The sequence below is a fragment of the Phaeoacremonium minimum genome (genome assembly GCF_000392275.1).
Source record: "Phaeoacremonium minimum UCRPA7 unplaced genomic scaffold PA7_03_scaffold_230, whole genome shotgun sequence".
NCBI lineage: Eukaryota > Fungi > Ascomycota > Sordariomycetes > Togniniales > Togniniaceae > Phaeoacremonium > Phaeoacremonium minimum.
The window spans coordinates 21,466-35,013 of NW_006921135.1; the positions used below are offsets into that span (position 1 = coordinate 21,466).

The 13,548-nt window shown below is 47.4% G+C and overlaps 3 protein-coding genes across 3 annotated transcripts; 1 reads left to right on the forward strand and 2 right to left on the reverse strand.

The window, feature by feature from the left end:
* Positions 1–1,214: 1,214 nt before the first annotated feature.
* Positions 1,215–3,016, reverse strand: UCRPA7_3123 (putative duf1446 domain protein; the record flags this gene model as incomplete). Its single annotated transcript, XM_007915690.1, has 3 exons — positions 1,215–1,623; positions 2,047–2,530; positions 2,590–3,016. 3 exons carry the CDS (start codon positions 3,014–3,016, stop codon positions 1,215–1,217), a joined length of 1,320 nt encoding a protein of 439 aa, XP_007913881.1.
* Positions 3,017–4,227: 1,211 nt separating this feature from the next.
* UCRPA7_3124 (putative sugar transporter stl1 protein) lies at positions 4,228–5,776 on the reverse strand (the record flags this gene model as incomplete). The annotated part of the gene is made up of 6 exons (XM_007915689.1): positions 4,228–4,371; positions 4,427–4,609; positions 4,678–4,981; positions 5,039–5,400; positions 5,458–5,589; positions 5,753–5,776. The coding sequence occupies 6 exons, from the start codon at positions 5,774–5,776 to the stop codon at positions 4,228–4,230; spliced, it is 1,149 nt and encodes a 382-aa protein (XP_007913880.1).
* A 1,277-nt stretch (positions 5,777–7,053) lies between these two features.
* On the forward strand, positions 7,054–8,106 carry UCRPA7_3125 (putative nadph dehydrogenase protein; the record flags this gene model as incomplete). Its single annotated transcript, XM_007915687.1, has 1 exon — positions 7,054–8,106. The coding sequence occupies one exon, from the start codon at positions 7,054–7,056 to the stop codon at positions 8,104–8,106; it is 1,053 nt and encodes a 350-aa protein (XP_007913878.1).
* Positions 8,107–13,548: the final 5,442 nt, after the last annotated feature.

Sequence of the window (13,548 nt, forward strand, 5' to 3'; positions counted from 1 at the left end):
TTCGTCCAGTGCCTTTCTCGCAGAACAAATTGTGAACTTGACATCCTTCGCAATCATCTGAAAAGCACAGATCAGCACCTAGTTCCGAACTTTCATGCGGTAGGTCTCATACAGCAAGCGTAGGAACAGCCGAGACAACCAACAGGATCTCCTAAGTTGATGTCTTTCACGTTTTTGCCCTTGGCTACTACGAAGCCAGTGTTCTCGTGTCCAATCGTTATAGTATCAGTTGGGGGTTCCTCGGCAGTATGACCCCAAAAGAGCATCTGCGTCTCATCTCAGCGTCAATCTCATTCATACGAGGTGCGAGCACCACAAACCAGGTCCGAGTGACACAGGGAGGCACATTTTGTTTTGATGAGGATTTCATTATCGTTGGGCGACGGAATAGGAATTCTATTTACTTCGACTTTGTTTGTGATCTGTTGTCACACGTGATCAGCGGTTGGTCTAAAGCTTCATGAATGGGGGTTGGGACCGTGACGAACTTTATTGTACTGAGCTGCGAACATTAGCTCCTGGTCCTGCGTCGAACCCATTTTCCTGGGAACTTCAAGTGATGAAATATCTGGGATGCAGGGCCTCGGTGCCAAATACCTTTTGTTGGGAATCCGTCACGTAGGTCTCAGATGGTACAAAAGGTTTGTGAGGTTAAGCCGAATCTGTACACTTGATCAAGTATATATGGCGGTGCTATTGTGGTAAGCAGAGTCAGTGCCTATAATAGCAGGTCATGTCAACCTGGCTATTAGCTGTTACTTAGTCAGTGGAGAGCTAAGTTCACCCCTCCAAAGACCAGGCAGCCGGACCTGACTCATGTGCGAGGCGGTGCATACTCTCGCATATCCTGGTTGTACACGCGACATCACCTACAGCGGAATTGCAAGCCTGAGGGGACAAATCAATCATACTTATTGTAGGTCACGCAGAATCAGACTATGCTCTTATTGCCGAGTTCTTGTAATAATTCGAAAATGTCAATTGTTTCCTCGTTTAATGGAACCATTTTCGGGTGTTTAGCTAGATTCTGCCGCGCTCAAGAAATTTATTCGGTATGTCCACCATCTTACATCGTAGATACTCCGCCAAGTTTTTACCAAGTACGTCGTATGTCGAACTCGACGCGACGCCGCGATCGAGGTGATCTTTGAGCAAGAAATGCACAGCTACGAGGGTAAGTTGTTAGTGCAAGTAAGCAATTGTAGCTGACAAGATTACTTCTGCATACCTGCGATGTTTGGAAGTTCAAAGCGGAAAATGGGCTTTCCTGTGTCATCTTCGCCTAACAGCTCTCTTACCTTCTCAATAGTCAGGAAGCTCCGCAGCCAATCCCATTCATCGGCATATCGCACAAAGAACCCAACGTTAGCATCTGAGCCTTTGTCACCAGATCTGGCGTGAACGATGTAACCCAGCGGAGCCTTTGTAGTTGGATGTAGGGTGACTAAATCGAGCGGGTTTGTTGTTTCGTATGTGTCTTGCTCGTAGAGAAAGTCTTCGGTATCAGTTGGCGCGTCAATTGCCACCTGTATACCTTTCGCAGGCAGATAGCAGATATGTTGAAGATTCTTCTGCGGTAGAATTGAAACAAAGTACTCGAAATACGGCTTTGGACTGGCCTGTCTAGCGTCTACAGCAAAGGTAGCACCAGGGTAGCTCTGCATAATTGTATCTGTTATGGGTCGGAAGAAGCGGCTTAGCGACAGATCCTCTTCATTTCGTGCTTGCGCAAAGATCCGAAGGTCGACAGTCGCAGAATCTTGATTCTTAGGGTTATCAGGGCACCGTCCATTGACTCGGAATTTTAGACAATGATATTTTGACTCGTCGAGTCGGGCTCGAACTTGTCGTTCCAGAAGTTGAGCTTTTTCTTCAATATCAAGACCGCATAAGAAGTAATGTGCTTCTGCCTGGTAACCTCCTTTTGCTGTAATGCCGACTTTCGTTGTTGGAGGTGGCCTGTGTCCATGGATATTGGCAATAAGCCTAGGTAATAATGGATATTAGCGACGGTATTTTGCTTGCTTATACCAATCAAATACTCACACACGGTTCTCGCTGACTTGCTGGATTGTGATCTGATCTAGTTGGGCTACTACATCGGAATTGTAATACAACGGGCCTTGTATTTCATATAGAAGCTGAGCTTTGCAAGTTTCGGGTGTCACCATGCCGTCGTGGTTCTTCTGTTTCGTGATGTAGAATGTGCCGTTCTCCGAGATCTCCGCGATGGGAAATCCAAGATTCAGTGAAAGACCTGGGAGGCTTTTAAATCCCGAGAAATTTCCTCCAGTGACATAAGTCGAGCACTCGATAAAATGACCTGCAACGAATGCATGGGCAAGCTGTTGATAGTCCTCTCGTTTCCAGCCATATGTATACGCGGCGCAAGCCATCGTGGGCGAGGCATCTGCTACACGACCGCACAGGACGATATCGGCGCCGTGCTTAAAAGCCTCAACAATCCCCCAACAACCGAGGTAACACTGGGCATAGATGGGCTCGAATTCCCATTCGGCAAGTTTCCGGCCTTAGGATAATTAGGCTTGTATGTACTTCAAACACTTAGGGCTCCCATGAAATAATTACCAGTGGTGATACTCTTGAATTCCTCTCCCTCCTTCACACTGCTGGTGACCATGTCGAAAACTTCGTCCCCGCCAACCCACGCTACTTGAAGGTCCAAGCCAGCAGCCTTGATCTTATCCACCACGACTTTGTACAACTTCTCTGTGTCACTGGCGCCAGCATTAACTGCCACTTTGATTTTATTGGCCTGTAGGTGTGGTAAAGCTGGGTCCAGAGCTTCGAGGAACGAGATCTCGAACTCGTCAGAAGATCCTTTGCTGTCAATCTTGGCACCTCCTCTTGTAGTCATGTTATACTCAGACATCCAGTCGCCAACGATGAACTGAATTGATTCATTCTTCGCGAGATCAGCAAATCCATCGCGCCGGTCAGTGACGGAGCCGGACGCTGACGCGATACGTATGCCCGTAGTATTGATTGAGCCCATTGTGATCACCAATCTTTGGAACAAGTGCGCTTGATTCACGATGTTATTGACAATTGAGGTGATTCAGAACGTTAGCGATTTGAAGTGAACAGCTTGCGCTCGTCTAGGTGCTATATGGCGAGAAAGATTGTTGTTGACCGAGGTTACAGATTCGGGTTCCAAAAGGTAATTAGTCATGTCAGAGATCAGGCCTCCCCGCACCCCCACGCGTCCCAGACATTATTCCTATACCAATACTTTTGACTACTTTGGCCTTGTGGTATGGGGCTAATTTGGTTAGCGATTAACTTGTCTAGTTCATGGGGGCATGATCATTATGATAGGTGCAGCTTTCATACGAGGGCTCGTGTACATAATCAAGTCTTTCCTTGAGAAGCATGGGCCCTTCTCATGCTTGCTTGTCTTATTCCACCGTGTAATATGCATCATCGATCAGTACTTCTTTTGGCGCCAGATGACCTTTTCCCGGCTCCTGATCCACGGCCGTGCAGATTGTCAATGTCTTGCCCAGAAAGTGGAGGTGTAGGAATTGCTCGCTTGTGCTGTCTCCACTGATAATGTCTTGCGCTGAGTTGGCGAGACTGTGTAATCTTCATCTACTAAACACAGCGAGCATGATTCGACGTGACGAGCGATTCATCTGGGTACAAGTGAACGCACAGTCAGCTACCCTCACACAACTTTGATCAATCGTCATGATTTATATTACGTCTCCTACTCAACTCATGATTACTTGTTCTTTCTAGCAAAGCCAATACATGTGCTGCGAACAAACGCGTGACTTTTGATGACTACATATGATAATTCAAAGCCTGTCGTGCTCAAAACAAGATGAATTCTTTTCTTTGTAAGGGTGGTAGGTTGATCAAAGCAGTATCAACCAACTACTAAAAAACCATATTGATCAAGCTGAGGCTTTCAGTGGAGGCTACCTGAGGAAACTGATAGAAAAGCACGCAGCATGAAGTAATATTCTCTCCCTCACTTGATAAATTGAGTATCACACGAATCGATACAGCATTCTCGAATCTATGTATCGAGATTGGATAACCTCAAAATGATTGAATCCCAAAGAAATTACTTTGCTCGAGCGTTGGTTAAGACGCAAATGCCACTTGTGCTGTGACTACTCCATGAAATCCATAGATCAAGAAGAATACATCTTCCTTTCAGTGAAGTTATCAGTCAGGATGTCAAAATACTTAGTCATTCTAAGCTTCTTCGACGCACACGGGAGACTCATTATCCTTCTCGTTGTGACGGCTCTCGGAAATGACGGTCTGGGCGAGCAAACTATGTTTGACCTCATCTTTGGCGAAAATAATGTCAATTTCCTCCAGAGTCTTTCCAGATGTCTAAATGCAGAATTAGCAAATGTAGAGTCGAATTTCACGGAACTCTTTGGGTTACCTCTGGGCATGCGAAGTATACGAAAAAGATGGCCAAGAAGCATGAAAGAGCCATCCATATCCAAATCTTCCAACCAACATTCTGGAGGGCAATTCCACCTGCAAAGACGGTGATGAAGGAAAATAGCCATTCGCCAAAAGCTCCAGCGGCAGCGCCGGCGTGACGGAGTTTAAGAGGGGCGATCTGTTTATATTTGTTTTAGCGAAAGTCGCAGCGTGCAGATAAAATGATACGAATGCACTTCAACTTACCTCGGGACCATACAGCCAGCAAACTCCAATCCATCCATACCCGAAGATAGTGTTGTAAACAAAAATAGCTGCGACTGCCGTCCACTGAGTTGCGTTTGTACGGTGAGGAAGTCCGATCATGGTAACAAAGATAACCATGCAAATGGTAAGGGCGACGGCGGAGTACATCATAATGTTACGTCGTCCAAACCTTTCGATTGTGAATACAAGTGGTATCGTGCCAGCTGCGAATAGTGTGTTCATGAGGGCAGCTAGCAGCTGAGCCATGAAGGGGGATAAGCCAACTTGCGAAAAGATGACTGTACTATAATATACGGAGAGATTGATACCTATGGTTCATTTGCCCGTTAGTCTCAACTACAATTTGAGTTGGTGTCTGATCTGGTGCCAGCCAATCTTACCCATCATCTGTTGGATCGCGAGAATCAAGAATGAGATGCGAATGCGTCGACCAACGCGCAGATCGCTGCGGTCCCAAAACAGGTCGAGGATCTTAAATCCGCGATCTTTGTCCTCTTCTTCCAGAGCAATGCTAGCGAGGATGGCGTGCTTCATGTTTTGAACACGATGGTCGTCTAGCGGTGCGTCGATAAGTCTCCCTAGAGTCTCGTCTCCTTCTGCTATGCGGCCCCGGGCATAGTACCATCGTGGTGTATCCGGAAGCAATAGCGTCAGACCGCCTGCGCAAACGGCAAACAGGATCTGAAGTCCGATGGGAATGCGCTGACATTGAATCAGCATGGTATGATAGCTATGGGGAATACAGTCGCCACATCTTACCCAAGAGATTTGATTGTCCATCCTAGTGAAACCGAAATCGATCCAGTAGGCAATGGCTGCACCAGCCACTAGAAAGACACACGTGTACGCGACATCAGGACCACGCTCGTTATTTTCAATGCCCATTTCGGCCTGGTAGGTCGGAATAGAGCAGGAGATGAACTATATGTGTGAGAACAGAACACCAATCGAGTTTTGTCTGGAACCCTTCTTACACCAATACCAAACCCCTAATATCGCCGTCGTTAGTAGATTGACACAAGAGCTGAACTTTGATTCGGTTCACGAGACTTACGCAAAAGATTCGGCCCACAATCATGTGGGGAACAGACCAAGCAGACGCCTGCAAGCTACCGCCGATGATGACCAGGAAGTTACCAAAGAGGATACATTTGCGTCGACCGAGAGGGAGACCAATGACTGTCACTACAAGCGAGCATACAGTTGCGGCCAGAGTGTACGCTGAAGCAATCATGGGGATGACATAGGTCCCAGTCGGGTTCTAGTGTATCAAAAGTGAGCAGTTAGCATGGATTTCATTCACTTGCACGACATCTTTGGAGTTGCCGTACGCCCATGGCAGCGAGGTAAGGCTTTGTTTCTTGGACGCCGCCGAGGACGCCTGCATCGTATCCATATAGACAAAACGACTGGACTTATCATCAGCAGCAGAATCCCAGCTTTTAGTGTGGTACTGACTATGGCGCAGCTGGTCGATAGGATACGTTTGATCACCTTGCCCCTAATGTGTTTCTTCAATGACGAGAACATTTTGTCAGATCGACAATGTAAGGTTTTTCAATTGAGGTTGATTTGCTCGATTTAGCTCATGGAGATATGTTCATGGATGTTTCTGGAATCGAGGCGGATTGTCGGTACATAAATGGTTTCGAGACTCCCGAAGCTGGGCTCTCCCAGGCTGGACAACTGAACGGCAAAGTGCCTACGGACCTGTCTTGATAAGGGGTACAAATCTAAGTCTCGCAAAGGATACCATGTAGACTGCTCCGCCATCCCCAGGTCCAAGTCGCTCTTCGCGGATTACTATCACTACCCCAGCCCACTACCCCAGCCCACTGCCCCAGCTCACTACCCCAGCTTACTACTGCGTAGTACCCCAGAGACGCCAAGGTCACCTTGGTAACGATGCATCCGGTGACCACATCCCAAAGACTGAGATTAGGGCCAGGGATTCAAGTTCCGAAGCAGGGATTGATCACTCTTGGCGGGCTAAGCTCGTTTTAGGGTTAGATTAGGCCAAGGTCCCGAGGGCGCCCCTAGGTTGCGACTAGGGCAAAGAGCCATGATTCATGACACCGCACAACGACCATGCGTCATGGTGCGCGAAAAAGCTCATGACAAATGAGGAGGCCATACGAAAAAAAGTCTGTGGTACGGTCTAGAGACCAACGATTTTTAGAATCAGTATTTCTCTTGAGGACGAGGATGCATCACCTGCAAAAACATCACCAAATTCTAGACGCCCGAGAACGACTAGTCAATTCATTGCGTATACGGAGTTGATACGTCGCAAGCATGGCCGAGTCAAGACTATTCAAACCCATCTCTATCGGAAAGCTCGTGTTAAACCATCGCATGGGAATGTGCCCTTTGACACGCTACCGTGCCACTGATGATCACATACCTACGCCTGATTTCAAGGACTATTACAGTCAGCGGGGATCTGTGCCCGGTACTCTTCTGATTTCCGAGGGAACATTCATTGCTCCAGAGCACGGAGGATATGCGAATGCCCCAGGCATTTACAACGATGTCCAGATCAAAGCCTGGCGCGGGGTCACTGATGCTGTTCACGCCGAGGGCTCTTTCATCTTCTGCCAGCTATGGGCATTGGGTCGTACAGCAAGCGTCGAGGTGGCAGAGCGAGAGAATATTGCATTCAGAAGCTCGAGTGACATTGCATTGGACTCGCAGCATCCAGCGCCAACTCCATACACTATTGAGGAAATAAAAGTAGTTGCACAACAATACGCACAAGCTGCGAAAAATGCCATCGAAGCTGGCTTCGATGGCGTCGAGCTGCATGGCGCAAATGGCTATCTCATCGACCAGTTCGTCCAGGGTGTCTGTAACAGGCGAACCGATGCCTACGGGGGAAGCGTCGAAAACAGATCGAGGTTCGCAGTGGAGGTAGCACAAGCGGTCTGCGAGGCAATTGGTGCTGACAGGACGGGCATTCGTTTCAGCCCCTGGAGTGTTTACAATGCAATGAGAATGGAAAATCCGATACAACAATTCACTGATGTCATCAAACGGATGAACGCTTTAAAGCTCGCTTATGTTCATTTGGTCGAATCACGTATTGCGGGAGCTTCTGACGTTGAAGCTGCGGATTCACTTGCATTCGCAATTGAGGCGAGAGAAGGTCCGGTGTTGATCGCCGGAGGATATACGCCCGAGACGGCCCGGCAGGCGGTGGACAAAGAATACCCAGACCGCGATGTCGTTGTGATGTTTGGGAGATATTTCATTTCGACGCCTGATCTCCCGTTCAGGATTCAATCGAATCTCGAACTGAATAAGTATGACCGGTCAACATTTTATACACCTATGTCTCCTATTGGTTACATCGACTACCCTTTTAGCGACGAGTTCGCGAAGAAGTCACTATTTGCAAAGTCAGGATAGCTTAGATTATAGAACAATATCTTATCATACGCATCCCATCTTTTGTAAACTTAATTGAGTCGGGGTAGCAATTTATTCCCATCCTGTCGAGGAGTGATCAGCTAGAGATAAATTCAATATATGTGACTCCATCATTGGGAGAAATGTGATCGCTGCTTTCAAACTGTCTGGTGCTTGCACCTCCATTTTCATGTAACGTCGCCCGCATCCCGTTGTACTTATTGCCAGTGCCTGTTTTGGCGATAGAGAATCTGATTGAGTATTGATCACCTCAGATAAGAAGGCACTGCTAGCATATCTTGAAAATCTGTGGACCGAGCAAAGCTCTGCCACTCTTCCAGGGAACGCAAAGTGGTCTCACATTTCCTCCTCATGACGGTGACCGCATCAGAACCTAATGGTATGCGCAATGGCAACTGAGTTCCTTTTTCGCACGGAAGATACATCGTCTGTGCTAAGTCCACAATTCTTTCAACAGCCATGGCAGGATCACCAGGCTGTGCACCTGTAGTCGCAGCGTGAATTCTGGCCATGTCTGCTTTTATGGCGGCATAACAAGGCTCGCCCTGATCTGGGTCTAGCTCGGCCTTCTTCTTGTCTAGAGCAAGAATATTAGTGCGGAACTGCCCGATCACCAGGAGATGCACTCGGATTCCCAAATGTTGTATTTCTTTTGCAAGGCATTCCACCGCGCCTATGACACGAGCACTTGTTAACAAGCAGGATTCCGCTTCACAGAGCAACTCGGGAATAAAGCGAAGTTACCTTCAAGGGCAAACTTGCTAGCGCTATAAGGCCCGCCGCCAGCAACACCGTGCCAGCCAGAGATACTTCCCATGAAGAAAATCGTACCGCTTCCTCGCGAGCGCATGTGTGGCAGAACGCATCGTGTTAGGTTGAGTGGGCCGTGTAAATTGGTATCGAATTGCGCCTTGATTTGTTCGTGGCTGCAACTCAGTCAAAATCAGGTGTTGAACTAGGAGCGATGAAGGTGCCTCTCGACCTCAGTTCTTCCCAAACTCCAGAGAGAACATAGCCAGCATTATTGACGAGAATGTCGATGCCGCCATATATTTGAATTGCATCACGGATCCTGCTACTCAGCTCGGCTTGACTGGCTGTTACGTCTAGTTGTAACACCTTCACATTACCGATAGACTGGCAGTAATCCAAATCTTGGGTGCGACGTGCTGTGGCAATGACTCGATCGCCCCGCGAGGTCGCAGCTAGAACTAGTTCGCGGCCAAAGCCAGAAGAACACCCAGTGATGAGCCAAACTTGACCACCGGGGCTGCCTGTCGGATCTTTGCCTGTGTGCATGATTATCCTGTTCCGTAGTCACGAGATATATTATACAGATAGGATTTAATATACTCTGGAGTCTCGTTCGGTTTCGTGGAATCTATTGTGTGTCTAAAATACGGGGAGATCCTTTCCCCGGTGCTATGGCGCACAGCTCCCTGCACTGGACCGCGGCTTGCAAACTATCAGAGCGGATTGGTGGCCGAGACTGACTGACTCATGACAGAGGAGCGATTTTTTCATTGACTCGCATTTGACTCGAAACATGACGTAACATAGTCTACCTTACACCGAATTACCGGAAGTCCGCCGTGAATGAGAAATTCATATTTAAATTCCTATCTAATTTATTCAGGTATCTAGCCCCGGCTCTTGAGATTTTGTTGCTGGTTTTCGAGGCTAGCCGCCTCACACATGATCCTCAAGCCGTCACTGGCATACTCAATTTGATCCCTGAAGAAAAATTCGTTGCAAAATACTTCAACAGCCAAACCATAGTCTTGGCCCTCCAACACTTCACGACCCTTCGAATCCTTCATGTTACCGCCCGCAACGAGCATCCTCACAGTAGACACAATAGTCTCCACTGGAGTCAGGTACTCTTCTGGGAAAGTGTCCCAGCTAGAGAGCAGATTGGTTCGCACCGTGCTTGGGCAGAGAGCGTATGTGCGAATGTTGTCCTTGTAGAATGGAGCAGCGATAGATCTCATGAATCCAAGCACCCCATGCTTAGAGGCTGTGTATAGAGGATTAAACTCCTGGGCATACTGCATGATGTCATCAGCTAGTATTCACAGGGCACGGTCCTGGGCAGACATGGGCAGGACTCACAAATGAAGCTATGCTTGCTGTAAGAACTATTACGGCATCTTTGTCAGGGTGTTGGCACGCGTGAAAGTACTGCGCTGCTAGATAACAAGTATTGATGACAGATTTTAGATTGATGTCGATGCTGTTTTGACGCGGTTCTGGAGGCGGGAGTGCATCTGATCTGCTGTAGTAATTTTCCAATTGAAGTATTCCGGCATTAGCAAATACAAAATCAAGTCTGCCCTGGGCTTTGAAAACTTGATCAAATGAAGAAGACAATGATGCCCAGTTTGTGACATCAACTTGAATAAAATAGAGTTTAGGGTTCGTGCTGGCAGCGGTCTCTCGTGAACCCGCGCTCAAGTCCAAGATGTACACGATCCAATCATCAGATAACAAAGACTTGACCACTTCGAACCCTATCCCGGATGCTCCTCCCGTCACGATGGCAACTTTTTCAATGCCCATGCTTTGAATTGTTATTCCACAAGTATAATGACCAGTGTTGTTAAAGAAGGAGAAGGGTTACAGGTCAGCGGCTTATCAACTTTGATGGCCTCACTAGGGATGTTTGGCTTCTTAAAGCATTATCTGATATATACCCTGACATCCCCAGGCTTAGGTCGACACGAATGCGGGGAAATTGGGGGCAACATCTCCGCTACTGGGGAAAAGGCCCCCTGACTCATGTCCCGCTACGCTATTCTACGATTGCTATTAACATCGCGACGGATTGTTTGATCACTTACGTGCGTTACCGACATTAGCACCAAGATTTCGAGGGTCGGATTTGATTCCCGAGTCTCTCACATGTTTCACAGTCCACGGCTATCACGGAAATAGGAGCTGACATCAGTCAACCTCCAAAGCAGATTGGCATATACGTAAAGGCCCAACGCATAAGCTATTTCGCTAGATTTTTCACAGTACTCATAGCTCAGCAATCATAACAATCATCATTGACAATGCCTTGGAAACAGATTGAACACGAGTTCACCCATCCTCAGCTGAACTACGACTCAAAACCCAACTTCCAACGTTGCATTAAGGTATCTGTGTACTTTAAAAAGATCGACTCTATCGATCACGATACTTTCTTTGGTCATTGGAGAACAGTACATGCCGATCTTGCCACAGCGACCAAAGCTTTCAAAGATCATATTGTTCGTTATGCACAAGTAGGTAGAAATTTATATCCTAGGAATGACAAAACTGATAAGCCAATAGCACCATCAAACCCCAGAGATGAAGGAGAGGGCTCGAAGCCTTGGCGAGAACGTGCTGGAATATGATGGATGTGCTCAGCTCTGGGTGAGAACTTGGGACGACTGGCTAGCATTCTACAACAGTCCAGAGTACGCGGCTGCCCTGAGTGATGATTGCGATAGATTTATGGCGTTGCCTATGACTTATATGGTTGGTTATGAGAATCTCGTAGTTGGTACTGCTTCTACTGAGATAGGAGGTAACGATGGTCCTGTGTAATTTCTAAGGGTCATCACGACTCGCGTAGCAGATACTACTAGTCACTATCCCTTGTAATGAACAAGTCTTCAAAAGAAAAAAGAACCGAAATTAAATATCTCCAAGCCTTAGTGACTAGAAAGTATCACAATGCCGTCTTCCCGAGACTATCTGAACTACACACCTCGCCAGTCAAAGCGCAGTGGTCGGAGAACATTGCAAGTTGTTGCTCAGGGTTTATACAATTGGCGGTTTTGGAGAAGTATTTTTCTGAAGAAGATCAGAATGAGTGGACTCTAGATTTGGCAACACTAGTACAAGGATCATCTCATCGGGATCATTCACATCTACTTCAGTATTCAAGTTATCCAGAGACTTAAATGCAGCAAATCACCTTTGACAACATCTTGTCTGAGTAAGACAGTCATGCAGACAGCCATACTAGATATCCGTCGGATTCAAATGAGTGAGCCGCCAGTGTTCACAATTCATATCCCGACGCATCTATAACCAACTTAAAACATGGGGCTTACTGTTCAGACAGTTCATAGATATGTAATTATAGTAGTAGAGTAAGTTCTTAAGTCTCGACTGTGAAATAATACTCTTGGCCGCCACTCAAAGTCTTTTTGAGATGGCCGAACTCAAAAGTTTCCGTTGGTACCACGAGGCGTCATCACAGACACTTGCATCGTCTTGGAACCACTCTGTATATGCCAACTTCGAGGCCGGCGAGTGCTGCTACATATAGCCGAGGCAGTGTTTGTCGAGGGCTCTTGTCCCACGGTGAGTCTGGGTTGAATATTCGGCCCCAGTTCGTATATCCATACTGGTCGGTGGACGCCGCTTGGGCAAGAGCTTGCATATTGACATACGTACTAGCCAGCTACGTTACATGAATCGTGAAGTTGAAGAAGAAGCAACGATATCGTTTTACCACCAAATGCTCGAAAATCTGGAATCTAGGCTTACAATCTTACGCCCTTGCCCATCGTCTGAATGTTTCTATTGAGTACGTGATTACCTTTTACGTCGGACCGTGATAGTTGGCCAGGTGTGAATAATGGCCTTGCAGGACAGACGGTCGTTGACCCAGAGACTTTCTCCATCAGTTCAATTGCCTAGTGAGGACAAGTCAGCCGGAGGATTGGCTCGAACGGGAAGGAACAAGTCGTCCATTCCCTGAATGGAGCGCCTAGAACCGCATCTGCGGGATCAAATCAAGGGAGCCCTTGCGTAAACCATCGATAGCCGGTGAACCAGGATATCTCGTAAGTTATTAAGGTGAGAGAGCCTGCTTCTGATAGTGAACAAATCATCCACTAGTATTGTGGCTTACAGGAACAACTTGTCCAGGGGTTGCACTTAGCATTATGTGATGGAATTGATGTACAATAGCTCATTCATATACTATCTGAAATGACCGGAGGCTGGCGAATGCCAACGCGGTCACCCTTGAAGAGATCGCCCAGAGAGCCTCGCTTCACGAAATAAGGAGACGCAGGTGCTCATGCGGCTACCTCTTAGCGTCGACAAGCATAAAGAAGACAGGCCAATCCAAGTTGACGCGCAGGATAGGCATCATATGCACTACCAACTCAGCCATCTGACGGCGTAGCAGACAGAACAGGGATGTATCGACGTCGGCCAATAAGTGAGGCCTAGCGAAGATGAATTGTGAGGCTGTAGTCGCCAAGATAAGAGAATAAGAGAGGGTGAGTGGTGGTTACGGCTTGTGGGAACAGCTGTCCCCGGCATGGCGTAGGTTGAGACTATCAAAATTGGTTGAAGTAGCGATTCTGAACTGGTTGCTATCTCTTTCTGGCCGACACCTCTGAAGAATCATGGGGGAATCGAAAGTGATAG